General features: G+C 45.2%; 1 protein-coding gene across 1 annotated transcript; it reads right to left on the bottom strand.

Moving 5' to 3' along the window:
• Nucleotides 1-13992: 13992 nt before the first annotated feature.
• On the bottom strand, nucleotides 13993-18727 carry SRSF6 (serine and arginine rich splicing factor 6). The gene is made up of 6 exons (XM_070420931.1): nucleotides 18489-18727; nucleotides 18131-18279; nucleotides 16710-16834; nucleotides 16358-16566; nucleotides 16021-16104; nucleotides 13993-15922 (listed from the first exon to the last, which is right to left on the bottom strand). The coding sequence occupies exons 1-6, from the start codon at nucleotides 18593-18595 to the stop codon at nucleotides 15559-15561; spliced, it is 1038 nt and encodes a 345-aa protein (XP_070277032.1). The 5' UTR covers nucleotides 18596-18727; the 3' UTR covers nucleotides 13993-15558.
• Nucleotides 18728-19854: the final 1127 nt, after the last annotated feature.

Below are 19854 nucleotides of genomic sequence, written 5' to 3' on the forward strand. Positions count from 1 at the left end.
AAAAAGGTTGCCTGTTGAGTTCCCATCAGGGTACATGCCCTAGCTGTGGGCTTGATCCCCAGTGGGGGACATGCAGGAGGCAGTCAATCGATGATTTTCTCTCATCATTGATGTTTCCATCTCTCTCTCCCTCTCCCTTCCTCTCTGGAATCAATAAAAATATATTTAAAAAACATAAAGAGGTGGTTGAACAGGTAAATATAGGGGAACAAAAGACTTAGTGACATAAACATACTTAATATTAATCATTACTTAACTCCTAAAATGTGTTAGCCACTGTCCTGGTTGTCTTACCAACACTGTTCGGTAGAATATTCTGTGATGATGGAATGTCCAACACAGTAGGCACTAGTTACATGTGGTTACTGGGCACTTGAAAAGTGTGACTTGAGAAATAGAATTTTTAACCTTATTTAATTTAAATTTAATTTAAATAAGTGGCCATAGTTATTGTATTGAAAAGCACAACTTTATACATATTTTAATTGCCTGTTGGCTCAGTCTTCAAACCACACCTCAAAGTCTGACCATTTCTCTCCATGTCCATTGCCACCATGCTAGTCCCAACCACCATCAGCTCTCCTTGGTTTTAGAAACTGCCTCCTAACCCATTTCCTGTTCTTTCTCTCCTGTCCCCCTGTAGTCTATTCTCCAGTAAGAGAGAGCTTTTAAAGTGTAGATAACATTATTTATTATCCGAAATTCTTCAATGGCTCTTCATTGCCCTTAAAATAAAATCAAAATGCTTTACCCTATAGAATCTAACCCGTCTTCCTCTCCACCCTCATCCCCCACCCTCTTCCCTGTGTTCTCCACCCTGGATGGGCTCTGGTTTCCTTCTATTGCTTGACATACCACTTCAGAGCCTGTGCCCTGGCTGTTCCCTCCACCTGGAATGCTCTTCCCAAAACTGTCTGCTTGGCTGCCTTCTTCCCATCCTCCAGGCCTCAGTTCAGTAGTCACCTCATCAGAAGAGGTCTTTCCTAACCTCTCAAAGTAGCAGCCCACCCCTCACCCTTTTTTACTGCTTATCTCATTACTGTGTTTATTTTCTTCATTATTATCAATAATGATCTTCATTTACATCTTTATGTTTGATCAGTCATCTCCATATAAATGTAAGCTCCATGAGGGCAAAGATGTTATCTGTCTTGTTCACTTCTATATCCCTGGCACTTAGAATGGTGCCTGGCACACATTCTATTTATATATATCACACACACACACACACAAAAATACCAATCCACTCCATTTTAACAGAAATTCCAGGGAACTTGGTAGCTTCTGCCTAATAACATGTAAGCTGCTTGCTTGCAAAATCAGCTTACAATGGTTGCTGTCTCTCCCACCCTCCCTCCTGATGTTCTTTTGAATTTATTTATTTTCCAGCATTTCCTTCCTAAAATAGAGCCCATGCTCCATATTATAGAGTGTGTATACTCAGGTAGGCAAAGGCAAGATACGTAACCTGATTAATTAAGGCAACATTCAAACCAAGGTCTGTTTTCCCTTTTACACTTATAAAATACAATTCCCTGAATTTCAGTTCCTATTATTTTGCTTCGCACAGCTGACATACTATCTGTACCATTTAAGTTCTTTTCAATAGAGTCAACCTGTTTATGCAAAACATTGTCAGTCATTCAAAGTGACTGTGGTTACTCTTGAAAGAATCCCATTCTGTTTCCAACCTATCACATGTTTCAGGTCTATCCAGGGGAGGGACTGAGAGGACTGCCCTTCTGCTCAGGTTTGCTGCCTTTTCTCCAGCACACACTGCAGGGCCAGCTAGGTGTCAGCACCATTCTGTGCTCTGGGAATACAATCTCCAACAAGACTGAATGCTCTCATGAAGCGTATATTCTAGAAATAAGGGATAAAGTTGAGGCTGGGGATAACATTTGAAAATCATCATGAAGAGATGGCCTTGAAAACCTTAGGACTGAGAATAAAGAAAAAGGTGGGAGCCTTGGAGCATGCCAAGATTTATAGGATGGGAAGTGGATGATCTAGCAAAAGAGACTTAGAAGGAATCTGCAATGTGGTGAGAAGGGATGCAGAAGAGTCTGGGCTTCTGGAGGACACGGGAGGCAATTTTTCAGGAAGGTGGGACTGCTCAGTGGTGTTGGATGCCACTGCCAGATCAGTCAGATGCAGGCTAAGAGCTGGCCATTTTAGCAATAAGGAGGTCATCAGAAACTGCAAGAGCCACTTCAAAGAGCTATGGACACGAAAACCTGGACAGAGTGGGTTTTAAAGAGAAATTTTTTTATGAAAAAAATACAACAAAACAAAACAAGAAATCGTTGATCAGTTCAATATTTATTGAGCACCTACTATGTGCCAGACACTCTTCTAGGCAATGCAGATTTATCAGTGAACAAAACAGACACCTCTGCCACAGAGTCTACAGTCTAGTGGGGAAACTGACAATAAGGATTGGTCCTGTAGGAAAATAGAGACAATGGGTCTAATAACTCTTTCAAGGGGTTGGAATGTGAAGGAGAGCATGGAAATGGTATTTGGAGAGTGATGTGGTCTCAAGGAAGAGTTTTTTGTTTGTTTGTTTATTTGTTTGTTTTGCTTTTAAAAATAGGAAATGTTACAGCAGGTTTGTAGCTGATGAAAATGAACCTTCAGAAGAAGAAATGAACAGTATAGGAGAAAAAGAATAATTCTAGAAGACAAGCCCTTGCATGTGCAGGAAGGAGAGGGTCACCCTGTGCACCTGTGTGTTGGGACCCATTGCATGTGGTTGTGGGCTCTTGGCTAGCAGCACCTACTATTTCTATGGTCTTTCTCCCTAACTAGACCATTAGCTTTTCTGAAGCCTGGAACTGCCTTCTCTATTACTTGAATTCACCCTCCTTTCCGCTACCACCCCTATATTTGAAGCTCACACAACATGTTCATAAGCAACGCCCTGCTAGATCCACACAGCAGCACAACTGGTCTGATGCGGCTCTCAGGCCTAAGCCAGGTGCAAGGAATCCGTCCACTCCTACCCCTGCAGTTGGGTCACACGTTCAAAACCTCACTTCTGTGGCTTCTGCACCTGCTGTTCCTTCTGCTTGGTGCCTTTCCCATCTTTCTGGAAAATTCCTAATCATCCTTCAAGATGCAGCTCGAGTGACTCCCAGAGTCCACCCCCAAAACACAGTTAATCACCCTCTCTCCTGTGTCCCACTCCACCACAATCTATGCATTAACTTCTCCGTCTCCCCCAGACCCAGAACGAAGGACCTGAGGTGCAGAGAACTTGATCCAGAGATTGCACTCCACAAACAGTCACCGAGAGAATGAGTCACAGAGGTGGGAGTAAAGGCTGGTCAATAATATAAGAAACAAATGGTACTGAAATACATAAATGGCTCAGCCATTCTTGCCTTAGGGACTGGAATACTATTTTCTCCTTCTGTGCTGCCCAGAGGCCGGGGGAGGAGGGGATAAAGTGGGAGGTCCCAGCTACTGTGAAAGCTGTCACTGATAGCCTTCAGCTGTCAGCTTCTCTGGGAATTGCCCTCAGCCAGGGGAGCTGCCCCACCAAGCGCCCTCTCCTGGAAGCGGCTATCCAGTTGACCAGTTGATACCAGTTATAAAGGCCCGGCCCCCTTGACTCAATTTGGGACACCTTTGCAAGGCCATCTCAGCCCCAGAGCTTCCCTTGGGACAGGCTGAGGCCTCTGTTGAGACTACACAGTCAGTTCAGCTTCTTTGCCCAATCACCCTCCTGTAGGGGTGATATTTCCAAGGGCTCCCCAATAAACCTACACTCAAGCCTCCCGCTCAGAGTCTGTTTCCAGGGAACCTGACCTAAAACAATCGTTGGATCCCCAGCGCACAGCTGTGTCTGGCACATAGCAGATGCTCAAGAAATACTTACTGAGTAAATGTGCTGTGTGTATTTTTTCTTGGTCTCTCTGTCGGCCAAGTTTCCCCCACATTTTGCCTTGCAAGGCCTCCTCGTATACAACACGCTCAATAAATGCCCTCGGTCTAGGCGTTGGGGGTTGGGAGTTAAGAGCCTCCCTAGACAGATACACACACACACACACACACACACACACACGGCCGGACGCGGGGGTGGGGGGTGGGGGGGAATGTTGTGAGGGGGGGGATGGGAGCGGGATCCAGGGGAGGGAGCCGTCGCCCGCCTTCCATCCGAGTCCTCCCGGGATTAGTAGAGACGGCGGTCGCTGATCCGTGAGCCTCGCAGAACGATTACTTTTTAAAACGCCAAAATGGCGGAATTCTTTTTATTCTTTCCCTCTATGGCAGAAAACAATAATTACCCAATTTTCCGTTATAAAAATCGGAAATGAACGGAAGGGAAGAAAAAGTTTGCCAAATGACCCATTTCCGAAGAAAACCCAAGCCCCGCCCTCTACTACAGCCTTCCATTAATGAAAAAGTCTTAATTGGTTGTATTTCATAGAAACGAAGCCTCCTCTCTACCGACCCACAGGTCGCGGCCCGCAGTGGGCCCGGCGGACACCCAGCCCCGCACCGCAGGGCCCGCCGCTGTCCGCCCAGACCCCTTCAGCGACCGCCCCCCGAGCCTCCTCAGCCCGCGGAGCCGCGCAGCGGGCCGTAGACCCGGGCGGTCGCTGTGCGGGGCGGGGCCGGGTTGCGCGGCAGTCCCGCACCCGGGGTCCGAGCCCACTGGCCTGCGATCTCCCTACCTGCGAGGCCAGCCAGTGGCCGCCCAGCGCCGAACTCCGGTCGGAGCCCAGCCCGGCACGCGCCTGCGCGCACTGGGGGACGGGCCCGCCTCCCTGCAGGACGCGGGGTGCGGACGGCGCGCGGCGCAGGTTTGGGGGTCGTGGGGCCCGCGCGTTCGGCAGTGCCCGCGCCCTCTGCCTGCCTTCCTGCGCGGCCAGGCCGCGTGGGCCTCTAGTCCCTTCCCCTCTGGCGCCGGACTGCTGCGCGGGTGGGCGGCTGGAGATTCTTTCTGTCACCCACAGCCAGCAGCGCCCGGGGGGCGCACGCACCACGGAGCAGGAAGAGAGCCCCCGGGCTGAGGTGGGTCAAAGAAGCGAGGCTGCACTCGAGCAAGCGCCCCGGCCGGTTGCTCGCTGTCCAACTCCTTTCCACCGCTCCTGCCCCCAGCCTCCCCTCCCCGCCCCACCTGCAGAAGGGGAGCCCAGGAGCATCCGTGAAGGCCCCTGGAGAGGCGAAGGACTGCGATCCAAGGGAAGGAGGCCGCGCGCGGCGTGGGCTCTGACCGGCCCTGCCTGGGTTAAAGGCGGCATTAAGCCGCTCCTGCGTTTGGATGACTCCACTGCCTTTGACTGAGAGTGTGGCCTGAGGCACAACACTTTATCCTCCATTTGTAAAAACTGTCACCTACTTGGTGGCTTATGGTGGTTCTCAAGTAATCGTTCCTGTGGTTGTGTTGCCTGGAGCAAGTCACCCCTCCTCTGTGCTTCAATTTTCTTGGCTGTTCTATCTCTCCGCGTCCACAAGTTAACTAGTCAATTCTCCCTTTACTGGTTCCTGTGGCATTTACATGGATTTGTGTAATGTAAGAGGTTAAGAAACTGAGAGCTCGAAGAAGCAAGGAAAGAAACATTCGTTTTTTTTATCCCTAACTCCCAGCACAGAGCGGGATGCTGAGTGAATGCTCAATAAATATCTGTTGACTAAATGATGTGCGCATGCGGGTGAAAACACAGCGCTTCTTGGTACATTCTACAGCCCCAGCCCCTGTTCCTGCACCAATGATTTAATCGAATCTATTAAGGTGGTGGCCACAGGATGGACCTACAGGTTCCTGACTTCAAGTCCAGATGAGGAAATTGTTCCTTATCAATTGTAGGCAAAATTCCCCAAATTGTTGTGGTCATCAGGTTTAATGTATGCAGCATTAAACTATCCTGGTTGCTATGCCAATGCACTGCATGTGTTCTTCCTCGCTGCAATGTCAATTTTTAATCATATATTATTGGGAACAGGGTTGCATCAGTTGAGGATGCTGGTTGCCATAACAATAGGTTTCTTTTTACACATCAATACACACAACCATCCGCTCATTTTTCTCTCATCTCTACACAGACTTGTGCTTGTTCTAGATTCCAAAGGGTTTATTTTAGGTTTTCAGATGATTAAAAAAGAAGTGGTGGAGCTACACAAACATATGGCTTCTCAACAACATGCACCCTTGAGGTAGTGACTCAGACAGACCAGTATGAGCTGGGGGACCCTGGAATGAGCATGGATTTGAGCTGCTGAGATACCGTTTTTCTGTTCATTAACAGTACGTTGGTTTTCATACCTTTGGTGGGCTTGCTTGAACACCTTCAGGGATGGAGAGCCCTTCCCAAGTTAATGTGATTTGGAGAAGGTCTGCCTCCTATAGCCAGAATTTGCTCTGCTGGTCCAGTGTGCCCTCAGGGAGCAAGTGAACAAGTCCAACCCTTTGGCCCCTAGTGTCTTCTCTAAGTTAACCCCCTAACCAAGAATGGACCCCCAACATTTAAAATACTGATGATTAGAACCCTGGTCGGTTTAGTTCAGTGGTCAGAGCACCAGCCTGTGGACCGAAGGGTCACGGGTTTGATTCCACGTCAAGGGCACATGCCTCGGTTGCAGCCCCAGTTGGGGCATGAGCAGGAGGCAACTAATTGATGTTTCTTCTTCTCTCCACTTCCTCCCTCCCTTCCACTCTCTAAAAATCAATGGAAATATACATATTGATGATTAGAAACACTGAGAAAACTTATTTGTAACACCTTTCTGTTCCTACAGATTCTAATTCATCATTGGGCAATCCATGTGTTTTAGGAAAATCATCAGGATGTGCCTTTTATGTAAGTGTGAAAACACTTCTGGTTTCAGCAACATGGCAGACTTTGCTAATAGGGAACCCTTTCTAACACAAACACCCCCAAATCCTGGATAAAGTATTACAAGAAAGGAAGCAAGCCAGCAAGCCAATAAAGGAGGAAAGTAAATTCATTGCTGAATTTGTAAGAAGGGAAAATCAGCAGGAGCCAGAAACGGAGAGGCGAACAGAGCAAGGAGGCCTGATGTCTCCCTTGTCCTGGCGGTAGCTATTGGATAGAGGCAGGAACCAGCTGCTAGGGAGTTGTTTCATCACACTCATGACAGATGATGGAATCTTGGGTCATGTGATAATGGGAGTTGGAACTGAATCCCCTGTATAAAGACCGGACACCCCCCATCCCCAGACTATATACTTGTGAGCCCATGGTGGGGAAGGCAGGGGAGGGCCACATTCCATCAAACATGGTTAGCTTAAGGTACCGCTTACCCCTGGGAGTGGGTGTACGTTATCCAGCACATCAGAGACTAACAAAATTTCTATTTGGCTTTGGGAATTGATACCTATATTTGTAACCACGAGAAAAATTTGTCTCAGTGAGGGCCAGAGCCCAGCTATTTCCCTTACCCCCACTGTACTAAATATCTGAACCTTGTTCTCAACGTATTTGTTAGAATTCATGTTTTACGATGATGCTGAGGCACCCAATGAAAAAGAATCAGTCGATCAAATTGCATTAGTTTTCCCTAGCCAGTTTGGCTCAGTGGATAGAGGGTCAGCCCGCAGACTGAAGGGTTGAGATATGATTCTGGTCAAGCGCACATACCTGGTTGCAAGCTCAACCCCGGGTCATGTGTGGGAGGCAACCAATTGACGTTGTCTCTCTCACATCAATGTTTCTCTCTCTGCCTCTCCTCCTCCCTTCCACTCTTAAAAAAAAAAATCAATGGAAAAATGTCTTTGGGTGAGGATTACAACAACAAAAAGTATTAGTTTTTTATTGCTGCTGAATACACATCACCACAAGGTTACTGGCTTAAAACAAGTATCACTTTATTATCTTGTATTTCTGGAGGCCAGAAGTCCAAAATGGGTCTCACTAGGTCTCAAGGTGTCAGCAGAAGTGCCTTCCTTTCTGGAGGTGGTATAATTTGTTTTCTTGTCTTTTTCCAATTTCTACCTCCTTTGATTTATGGCCCCTTCCTCTGTCATTAAAGCCAGAAATGGGCAGTAACAGCTTTATTCATGTCACATCACTGTGACTGACTTTTGCCTTCTTTTTCCATCTTTTAAGGGCCCTGGTGATTACATCCGGCCCACCCAAACAATCCAGGATAATCTCCCTATTTCAAGGTCAGCTGATCAGCAAATGTAATTCTATTTGCAACCTTAATTCCCCCTTGCCATGTAACAGCACATATTCACAGGTCCCAGGAATTACAATATGGACATCTTTGGGGGACCATCATTCTGCCTACCACAAAAACTAATAGTAAAATTGGTCAAGTAACTGATCCTCTTCTAAAGAGCTGGTGGCAGAGATGCAAAAGACTGAGCCCAATTGTGCTTCTTAAGCCTTTAGTCATGTTGTGTTTCCTGTAGCTAGCTGTAGTAACAAATTACTGCAAATTTGGAGGCTTAAAACAAATTTATCTGGAGATCAGAATCCAAAATGGGTTTCACTGGGACAAGATAAAGGTGTAGACAGTGCTGTGCTCGTTCAGAGGCTCTAGGAGAGAATTGTTTTCTTGCCTTGTGGCTCTTTCCAATTTCTCTGTGTTTCCGAATTCACACTTTTTCTGATTTTTGATCACCCAGCCTCTCAATTTATAAGGACCCTTGTGATTACACTGGGCCCACCAGAATAATCACACTCCCAGACTTTAATCACATCTGCAATGTCCCTTTTACCATGTAAGATAACATTCACAGGTTTCAGGGATTAGATATTTCATCTACCAAATATGTCATGCCTACTAAAATTACATGGTCGAAATCAAGGGATGGGAAGTACTCTGCTTATGGAGGAGAAATGGGGATATGTAGAAAAAATATTAAAAATACACATATACACACACACACACACACACACACACACACACGAAATTTCTGGCAGTACGGAATGTGACTTTGGACCCTGGTGATTTAAGGTGCTACACTCTTTGAGGGCTTCCTGAACAGACCTACGAGCATCAATCATCTTATTACAATCACAGCCGCAACTATCTGGGCTTCGGTTCCTGCTAGGTCTGCAAGGGCAAAGTCACCTTAGCTAAGGTGGATGAAAGCTATAATTTAAGATGTTATTTGCTTATTCCAATTATAATGCTGTCATCACATTTAAATTTAGGCTCTGAATTTCCTTCCTTCTCTACTCCTATTATCTAGGGCAAGATGGCACACTATCTGCTTTAAACCTTATGTAGGTACAGAAGAGATTCTGCAGGAGTATTAAAGAAATAGTATCCTCACCCTTTTGCCAGAACTGGCCCAGAATTCAAGTGAGGAAACATCTATTAGGGCAGGGAGGCCATATACTATGGTTCTGCTCTGAGCAGGTTAGTGCAAACTGGGAGTGCTGTGTCTATTAGTGGGCCCCACTCGGTAAGAGGGATACTCACAAATCAGAGTACAGGACAACTGATTCAAAACTGCTGCACTGAGGCAGGGTCAAAAGGATGGTTACCCTGAAGAGGACCTTCACAAGAGCAGTAAGTAACATGATCTCTGCGGCCTGAAGAAGATTCAGGCAATGGTTTCCCTGGCTCTGTCCACTGAAAAGGCCTATGATCAAACGAGTAGCAATGAACACCGCAACGGCCCAGATTGTGGTTGCTAAATGCCATTTCCAAATGAAAGTCAGCAGGGCTCCTTACAGAAATGACTAATTCCAGGTATGGGACTAAAAAGATGAGCCTGGACTTCATTAATAAACTCTTTCACAACTCTTTCACTTTAAACTCTAAAAACAAACAAAAACAAACAAACAAACACAAAAAACAATGAGCCTAGAAATCTTACCATAGAAGGAGTCAAGGAAGCTGCAAAGATTATTAGGGCTGTTTCAGAAGAACTCAGGAGGCAACTTGAGTTGACTCCCACTGACCAAAGATGCAACAAGGTAAGATCAATAAGAACTGCAATGGATTGAAAAATGTTTAAAATTATGGCTTCACAGTTTAATGGATGTAGACAAAGATCAATGGCTGCCACTATGACAAAACCAGACACCTAAACAGAAACCCAATAAATTGAGATTTAAGATGTCTTTTATAAGTACATAATGAACTATCTTCAACTGTAATGTCTAGGATTTCTTTCAAAGTTATCTGGTAAAGTGGACAGGTATATAGATAGTTAAAGCTGGTTGAGTATGTGGGAGGTTCCTACTATTCTCTAGCTGGTGTTTGAAATTTGTTGTTAGTAGTAACAACAATGTATTAAATAGTACACTCAAGGCTGTTCATGAATGACTAAAGTACAGTCAAACCTCCTTTCTCGAACGTTTCCTATCTCAAACAATTCGCTTTTCAACTGGACAAACCCTCATGCTGTTACCTGCATGGTCAGTCACGTATCTCTCAGGCTACAAAGGTGAGAATGTGCGAGTATGCGTCTGTTTACTGCTGTCACCATCTCAAGGTATTGTGTGTGAATGTTTTTTTTTTGCTTTTGTTGCTGCTTATTAAATTTTCATTTTTTACTGGATATTTAATTTCCTTTTTGTTAAATTTTCATTTACATGTCCTTTTTGTTGTAGTGTGTTTATTTATAGACTAAACAATACATTACATATGTACTGTATATAAGAAAGGTTAAAACAGGGCATCATTTAGGGGTCTAGAATAGGTTAAGTCAATTTACATTCTTTTTTTAAAAAAATATATTTTATTGATTTTTTACAGAGAGGAAGGGAGAGAGATAGAGAGTTAGAAACATCGACAAGAGAGAAACATCGATCAGCTGCCTCCTGCACATCTCCTACTGGGGATGTGCCCGCAACCAAGGTACAAGCCCTTGACCAGAATCGAACCTGGGACCTTTCAGTCCGCAGGTCGACGCTCCATCCACTGAGCCTCGACGCTCCATCCACTGAGCCAACCCGGTTTCGGCTACATTCTTTCTAATGAAAAAAAAATACTTCAGTTTTCAAAAAGCCTTCCGGAATGAATTATGTTGAAGTGAGGTTCCACTGTAGTAGTGGATATTAAGACCTGGGCACCATACTCATCAATTGCTTTGCCTTTTTCTCAATGGACCAGAATATTAGCGTTTGACTATTCTGTATTTTAATAAAGGCAGCTCCTAATTAACCAGTGGCTGTGCCAAGCCCTTTGATAATAGCACTCACTCCACAATATTAGAAGGTGCTGTTTTACAGATTGAGGACACAGCTTATTTTCTACTGCATATTCCTTGCATCTAAGTAAAAGCTGCCTCCAGCTCCCTTTTTGGCCCTATGCTAGGGAAATCACTCTCCTGCTTTCCGCAGTAATGGGGCACAATCTATGTCCTCAAAGCTCCCCCTTAGGCAGCTTTCTCAAACTCCAGAATGGCTGGTTCCTTCTCCTCCTATAAACAACCCCCCTCCCCCCCACCTTTTGACCATATCTTTAAAACAGTCTATTCCCCTACAGAAAGCACTTTCTTATAGAATGTAACTTAGAAAATAAAAAAATGTTAATTGTGGGTGAGTTGGGTAAGGACCTGAGTATTTAATTTACTATAGTTATTACCTACCAAATGACTGATTAAAAAAGGAAACAATGACTTTGTAAGTGACCCAGGTTATTACAATGTGCCACTATATATGACACACCGAGGACAGTCTCATTCTTGGTATTCCTGCCAAAAATGCAATCATGAGATATCAGGAAAAAACCAAATTGAGGGAAATTCTACAAAATAACTGTCCTTTACTCTTCAAAAATGACATAGTCATGAAAAAGGTTGAGAATTTGTTCAGATTAAAGACTAAAGAGCCATGAAAACAAATTCAGCAAATGATCCAGGAACACTGGAAAAATATAAAGAACATTATAGGTATGGACTATAGGTTATACAACAGTATATCATCAATGCTAATTTCCTAATAGTTGTAAGAGAATGTCCCTGTTCCTAGGACAGGGGTGGGGAACATCTGGCCCACAGGCCATATAAAGCCCTCAAAATTTGTTCTGGCCCTGCTGAGGCATTACGGGTGAGTTGTTTGACCAAATATAACAGGCTAATTTTGTAGGCCCCCAAATGATGTTATAAATATCCAAATGGCCCTTGGCAGAAAAAAGGTTACTCAATCCTGTCCTAGGAAATAAATTTTGAGATAAAAAAGCAAGATGTCTTTAGCACTTGGGTTGCGGGTGAATTTCCCGCCAAAATATAAGATGGCGCGTTAAAATGCCTATATCTTTTGAAGTATGGGTTCGATTGAAATGAAATATTTGGTAACATGCAGTTACAATCGGCCCGAGTTTACACGTTTCCCGCACTCCACCGCAAATCTATATGAACCGAGTTTAAGACGGCTCCCGCGGAGTACGCGCAATTCACGCGAGCCGAGTTATAAGACGGCTCCCGCGGAGTACGCGCAATTCACGCGAGCCGACTTAACTCGTTTCCCGCAACCCAAGTTAAGATGGCTCAGGAAAAACGACCACCACAGATAAAAAAAAACACACCACAACCATGTGTAAATGAAACAATACATAATTGAATGGGAAAAAGATAAAGTTTTTTTAATACTCTAAGATTTTTAAAGTTTAAAAAGTCTGTTTATACTTTCTGAGCCTCTTTATCCTGATTTCTTAAGTGCTTTTTTCACTTGAGGAATTGAGTTTTGAAATAGGCAGTTTTGATGCTTTAATAATTTATAAGAAGTCCTCTGCTTATAAATCTTCATCTAATACTTCCTTAGAAATGACTTTTAAAGTGCGTGTAAAAAGCAAAAAAAAAAAAAAAAGTGGGTGTAAATGTGAAAGTGAATAATATAAATTTAATTACAAAATAGCATCCTATTATAAGCTACTAGAGGCCCGATGCATGAAAATTCATTTAAGAGTAGGCCTTCCTTCCACCCGGCTGCCCACAGGCACCCAGGATCCAGGCTGGCTTCCCTCAGGCCCCAGCTTGGTCAGGAAGGACATCTGGAATGATGTCCGGTCTAATTAGCATATTACCCTTTTATTATTACAGATAATATTCAGTATCACTTCTTTTATAAAATTCAAACAAGCCATAATGGATCTGGAATGTAAATCTTTTTAGATTTGCATCACCAAAAGAATGCATAAACCATTAGTCCTGGTTTTCTGAGTCAGAGGTAGATTTTACTGTTGTTCTTTGGTATTTCCTGATTTTTAAACCACAATTCCTTTTTATTCAAGTGCAAAGTTCATCACTTCAAGTACTATACTGGAGGCCTTTTGGTGAGGTTGCTATAAAATAGCCAGGCAATTTGGCCTGGCGAGCTTGGCTCAGTGGATAGAACATTGGCTGAGGACTAAAAGGTCTCAGGTTCAATGCCAGTTAAGGGTGCGTACCTCAGTTGCAGGTTCGATCCCTAGGCTACCAATCTCTATCTCCCCTCCCTCCCACTCTGTAAAAACCAATGTTTCTAGAACACTCACTACTCATGGTATGAACAGCTTTATTGAAGGACATAGGCATTATGACCACAGAAGTCTGGGCAGATTCTGATACTATCAGCAGCAACTACCTTAGTGAGTGTAAGTGGGTCCTAAAGGAGAGATACTTTATAGTCCAGGTACTTACTACTTTAAAAAAAAAATATTTTATTGATTTTTTACAGAGAGGAAGGGAGAGGGATAGAGAGTTAGAAACATCGATGAGAAACATCGACCAGCTGCCTCCTGCACACTCCCCACTGGGTATGTGCCCACAACCAAGGTACATGCCCTTGACTGGAATCGAACCTGGGACCCTTGAGAAATAAGACAGGGCTAATACAAAAAAGATTTAGTACTTTTAATCCTTCCTAATAGCTAGCAAATGGTTTATCCTTACCACTTCATGGATGACACTTAAGCACAAAATGGGCCAATGACTCAGCTGATCCCCAAACCATTTCTGGGGAACTGAAAACTAGATCCTTTTTCTCATAGTCAAGTCAGAAATAGCAACTCTAATTCTAGAGTTGACACTAAGAATTTGGCACTAAGTGGGAATACACAATAAATCCAAAACAAGCCTTTCCCTCGGTAAGCATTTTATTGAGATTAAGCATAAAATAGGTTAACAAAGTGGGAGAAAGATACCAAAGATGAAAGATGGTAACACAGGAGCAGGTAGGACTCAAACTGGCCATAAAGGCACTATGGTGTGTTAATAAACAGTCAGGTAAAATAAAGGGGAATCAAGATGTTGCCCACTTCTTTCACTATCAGCTTAATACACCATCTAGTCACAGGTCACTATATGGCATGTCGTAGATTGCTGGACTCAACTCACAAGTTGGCAAGAAACTAATTTCATCAGTCGACTGTTCTCAAGTAGGCCAATGCTATAATGGTTCAGCTATCTAAAGATGGAGGTCCTCCATAGGTATGGAATAAGACTAGATTTTTAATAAGCTGGTCTTTGCCATTACTATAAAAATTTACGAATGTAGGAATTCACCTATATCCACTATGGGGCAGCTAACAACGTGGATAAAGCTGCCTATTATATCATGTGATATAACATTAACATGAGGATGTTGTATACTTTCAGAGTCAAATTTCACCTTGTAGCATCCCCCACCCTCTCCTTCTAAAAACTTTTGTTCTTTCCCTAAAAACAAGAGAACTTTGGTCAAAGCCAAGTCTTTAACTTGTCCTCACACACCAAATTCTGAAAAGCAGTGGAGGCTTGCCTCTTCATTAAGTCATGAACTTTTGTTCTTCTAAATCAGCAACATAATGAACTATAATTACAGGCACCAGTTTCTTCTCTGAAATTCTGCAGTTTATATTGGAAAAAACAAACAACCCAACCATTCCTTATAAACATCTAAATTAAAAATTATCAAAGAAAATAAGGTTTTATTATTTAAAACCCATTAATTTAGGCAAAATTGCATAACAGGTTGACTATAAAATATTTTATTTTTAACCTAACTTGTTAAATGGGCAGATGCAGTAACTTTGGCAAATTTGATTAACAAAACAAAATTTTTTTTATCGAAATTGAATAATTTATTGCTGGTCTGAGGCTTGCCTTGTTTTACATTTGAGTAGAATTTACATTGTTTCCACAAACAGTAGATTATCAATATTAAAAGTAATAGCGACCTATTCAATAAGGCAATCATCTTGGTAGCAAACTTTTATTGAAATCTTACATAACTCAGGCTTTATAAAAAGCCAACATAATTGAAAAATGGGTTCTCCCTCTAAAGCCTTAAGTATCCAAAGCTTGAAACTGTTTAAATTTAAAAGTCTGCAAACAAAACAACAAAACCCCTGCAGCAGATCCTGCTGAAATACTTAAAAAAAAAAAATCTAAATGAGCTTAATCTTTACAAAAGTTATTTTAGCTCAAAAGCTATAAAATCAAAGTTATCTTAATTCTACAAAGAAGGGAGGAGGTCTTCATGCCACCATTTCTTTAGAACCCCATCTTTTTCATCAAATTTGGCCACAAATCAAATTTCTGTGTGCCCTTGTTTTCAGGAGATTCCTCTTACAAAAGAGGCCAAGTACAAACATGGAAGAGTAACTGCCTAAGCAAGTAGGAAAGTGTTCCATAATAGTGTGCAAAGAACATAGAGTTCTGGGTTAATCTCTGGAACTTGATCTGGACCGTGACCTTGACTTTGAGTGAGATCTAGAACGAGATCTTGAAGCTCTTTTTGGTGGAGGGGACACAGAATGAGCCTTTGAGGGAGGAGCAGGTAGGGGAGATTTGGAACGAGACTGGCTCCTCGATCTAGACTTTGACTTTATATCACCTTTTCCATTTTCTTTGGGGGAACGAGATCGAGATCGAGACCTGCTTCGAGATTTCTCATACTCATCCTTAGACCTGCTTCGAGAGCGTGAACGGGAGCCTCGATCAGACTTGGGCTTTGATTTGCTCTTTGATCTAGATTTCCTGCCTTTGGACCGAGAACGTGATCGACCTTTGCTCCGAGACCTGGATCTGAACAAGAAAAGCCAGATTTTTCTTTCAGTACCTTGCCAGAACACACAAATACGCCATAAACAAATACAGCATCATCAAGACCCAACATTATTTACCGGGAGCGGCTTTTTGAGACACTTCGAGATCTACTGCGGCTGCTCCTGCGACTCCTACTTCGTGACCTCCTTCTAGACCGTGACCTATAAGAACCGTAACAAAAATTTAATCTCAACAGGTTTGTGCCACTTACAAAGAACAATAAACAGACCAACACAAAATGTAATTGCTTACTACGATTTAAATCCACTGTCAAAACATCTGGAAAAGAACCCAATGATGCAGCCCAAAACTGACCTAATTTCAATTAAGTATCAATTAAGATACTCTCATTTGAATTTTTCTTTGTTCTTGGCAAACATTATATCCTTCCCTCTCCACTATTCTTCAAGTTACCTTGATCTGCTTCCGGAGTAAGACCGCCTATGGCTCGTTCGTGCTTTATCTTCAATGAGCCTAATATTTCTGCCATTTATTTCTGTACCATCTAGTTTATCCAGCGCACGTTTCATGTCAGAGTAGGAGCGAAACTCAATAACTCCTTCATTTGTGCGTTCTTTGTGAGCATCCGCATAGGTTACTTCACCTGCTTGTCTCATGAAATCCTGTAAAAAGCAACAAGACAGGTCAGACCCAGAAATCTAAAGATCTATACATACTATGCCTGACTTTCAGGAATAAAGCGAAACAAGAGCCTACCTATCTTTTAAACATTCCTATCACTTTTATTTCTAATTATAGCACATACCTTTAAATCTTGCCAACTGCAGCGACTAGAAAGATTTTCTACAATAAGTCTGAATTCTGTACGAACAGGTGGTCCATATTTGTCTCTTCCAGAAGTTCTCCGACTGCTGTATCCACCTCCACCACCTTTATCACACGAAGAAAACGATTAGATGCTTTGTAATGATAGGGACACAAGTTTCTGAAAGTTAGTACAAACATATCAACTTTTATTTACTGGAGTAGGACTTTGCTATTATATTGCTAAACCTTTGATACAGTTGTGATTTGCCACAAATTAAATTAAGGGCAAGCCAAATAGACTAAATTCAACTAAACTTTTCCTACAATCTGTTAGAGAGTGACTGCTCCTTTATTCAATTTACCTCGCTAAGTTTTATTTTACAGAACATTGTAAAATATAAAACTTAACCGATTACATGCATTTCTACATTTTACAAAAATGTTTACTAGTTACACTAAGTACTTACATCACAGTGTGAGCTTTTTGGTGGTGGTTTGGCCACAAAACACGCAAGGTAACAGTCACCTAGTTCAGATTAACCAGTTTTGTCTAACCCTTGGAATCCTCACCATCACCCTGCGTCTAATGGCAAAAGGCTGCTGTCGTCATGGCTTCCGGTAAGGTCAGCCAAAGGGTCATAGGGCAAGGGTCACACAATGTATGGAAAAGCCAAGGCCAATCAGGAAAGGCAGTCATCTTAGCCTCAGTGGACACAGCCTCAGCCCCATTGGTCACTTTTAAATTGAAACATCAAGGACTTGTTAAAAAGTTTGAATTCAACATGCAACAATTTCAACATCAAACATTTAACATAACCACCCCCCCACCTCCTCCCAATAACATGCCCCCATTAGTTCAAATGCAGCACTGCCATAAAGCTTGTTTAGCGCTACTCGTGGCATGTACCACATTAGTTCGATATAGCGTTTTCTTTGGCCCCGCCAATTTTAACAACTCTAAGACCTAAACTCAGAACCCCTCCCCATTCCCCATCCCCACCCCAACCCACCCCCGCCCCAGCCTGCTCCAAACTTCTAGGCTAAGACATCCCCATTTCTAGCTAATGCACTGGCAGGTAAGCAGGGGGGATACAACAAATACAGCCACCCCTCACTTCCAAAGCGGGCGGGGCCCACGGCAGTGCTGACAGGGGCCCAGAACAAGCCACCCGCCCCCAACTTAGCAAAGAAACCCCAAGCACCCCGACTCTACCTAGGCAAGCCCCACGACCCAATCTCCGCGCTCCGGCGTCCCGGGGTGCCCCGGGCTGGCGCGAAGGCAGCGGGTCCCTGGGCGGCCCGAGTCAAACGACCCCGCCTGCCGCGCCCGCCCGGGTCGGGACGCCCCACCCCGCCCCCTCTAGGCCTGCGCCCGCCCCCCGGTCCCAAGGGCGCGGAGCGCGCGGGGGTAGGACTCACTGCGGCTTCCGTAGCTGTAGCCGTCGCGATCCCGGCGCGGGCCCCGGGCGTGCTCCACGATCACGCGCTCGCCGCAGAGGTCCTTGCCGTTCAGCTCGTAAACGGCGTCGTCGGCGTCGCGGGAGTCCTCGAACTCCACGAAGCCGTACCTAGGGGGCGGCGCGGGGGCCGGGGACGACGTTAGGGCGGGGACGCGCACGCGCACGCGGCCCCCGCCCCCTCCGCGCCGCGCCGCCGCCATTTTGGAGGCTGTGCGACGCGGCGCCGCGGCCTTGACCGCCTCTTTCGTCTAAAGGTGCTCCGCCGCCGCAAGGCTCGAAGCGTTATGAAATGACGCAGGCACCCCGGTCAAACTCACCCATTTTTGAGGTCTATTTCAAGGAGGCGGCCATAGCCACTGAAAAAGCGCTGAATGTCCTTCTCCCGGACGTGGTAGCTAAGGCGCCCTATGTAGACGCGTGGCATGTCCGTGGCGGGCGAGGGCCCCGAGGGCTGACTGTCGAACGGCAAACCGCAAGGCAGAAGCCGCGGCACGGGTGCGGGGATGGCAAAACCCCAGACACACGCCTTCCACGGCAGCGGTGGCCAAATCCAGCCACACAATGGTGTGCGCGCGCGCCAGTGTTACGCTATAAGGGCGGGCGGGCGGGGCGGGGCCTGGCGTGTTACGTCAGCGCGCAGCACGTACCCCCCGCCCCTTTCCGCGCTGGAGCCCTCGGCTCGAGGCTGACGTGTGGGTCCGCCGCCTGCGAGGCTTCTAGGAAGTGCTCTTTTACGCGCTCACAGACTCCTCTCCACCTCTCTTTGTAAGCGTAGTATCCCGTCGCCCAGACGCGACCTTATCTCCCGCTTCGTACCTTCCGAAAACCTCCCCCTGGGTGACTTTTTCGGGACTGGCGCTTGGGAGGCCGGCTAGAGAATCCCCCCTTTTCATTGGTTCTCATCGTTGTCATAATAGGTCTCTGTGGCCTGGCGATTGGTTCTTTAAAACGAGGCTGCGTATTAGAACCAAGGATTGGTTCCCGCTCGGGGGGTGGGAGGGGGGGGGCGGGGGGCGGGGAAACGTGCTCATTTAACAGAATCCCAGGTTGGGAGTCGGCCGGGATAGCGATCCGAGCGAACTTCCCTCCGGTCCTCAATTTCTCCCGGTTTCGCTCACAGCCGTTACCAGCCTTCACCCTGTCCCTGCACGTTCCTCTGTTCCTCTTTGGGGTGGTTTTGGGAGCACTGGCAGCTGGAGTCACTTGCACTTTGCTATGTGCGTGGCAGTCCCACGCTCGCCAAGGGAACACGGCCAAAGCCTCTGGCCCAAGAAGCCTGGGCAGGACCTGGCAGCCCTCCTGCAGAGGTGCGCACATCCCTCCCCCGTACGGAGGGTTCGTTGTCCCAATGCCATCCCTCCCCCTTGGTTTGGAAGGCGCCTTATCCACTAGCGATGCCATTTAAAGCTGGACTAAGTGGGGAGGCGAAGAGCCCGAGTACCCCGAAACTTAAGTGCGGGAAAGGAGACTAGAGAGGGGGGGGAAACCGTGAGAGCGTGGTGTCACAGAAGTTGAGAGAGAAGACCGCTGAGGTGATACTGGCTGGTTAGGTATTTCCGCATATTCTAGCTCTTCCGGAGCAGTGCGAGCTCGATATTCTTTAGCTTCTGGGTGAACGGGATCCCCCCCCCTACCTCCCCTCCCCTCCCTGGAACTTTTTACAAAGTCGGGAGGCTTGTAGGT

The sequence above is a fragment of the Myotis yumanensis genome, unplaced genomic scaffold (genome assembly GCF_028538775.1).
Source record: "Myotis yumanensis isolate MYYU_CA2020_CCGP unplaced genomic scaffold, mMyoYum1.0.hap1 SCAF_7, whole genome shotgun sequence".
In the NCBI taxonomy this organism is placed as follows: domain Eukaryota; kingdom Metazoa; phylum Chordata; class Mammalia; order Chiroptera; family Vespertilionidae; genus Myotis; species Myotis yumanensis.

Coding starts and splice junctions, on each gene's coding strand:
- SRSF6 (XM_070420931.1), bottom strand. CDS start 18,595: ATGCCACGCGTCTACATAGGGCGCCTTAGCTACCACGTCCGGGAGAAG. Junction 16,567..16,709: donor GCAGTTGGCAAGATTTAAAG/GTATGTGCTATA, acceptor TGCTTTTTACAG/GATTTCATGAGACAAGCAGG. Junction 15,923..16,020: donor GTCTCAAAAAGCCGCTCCCG/GTAAATAATGTT, acceptor TTTCTTGTTCAG/ATCCAGGTCTCGGAGCAAAG.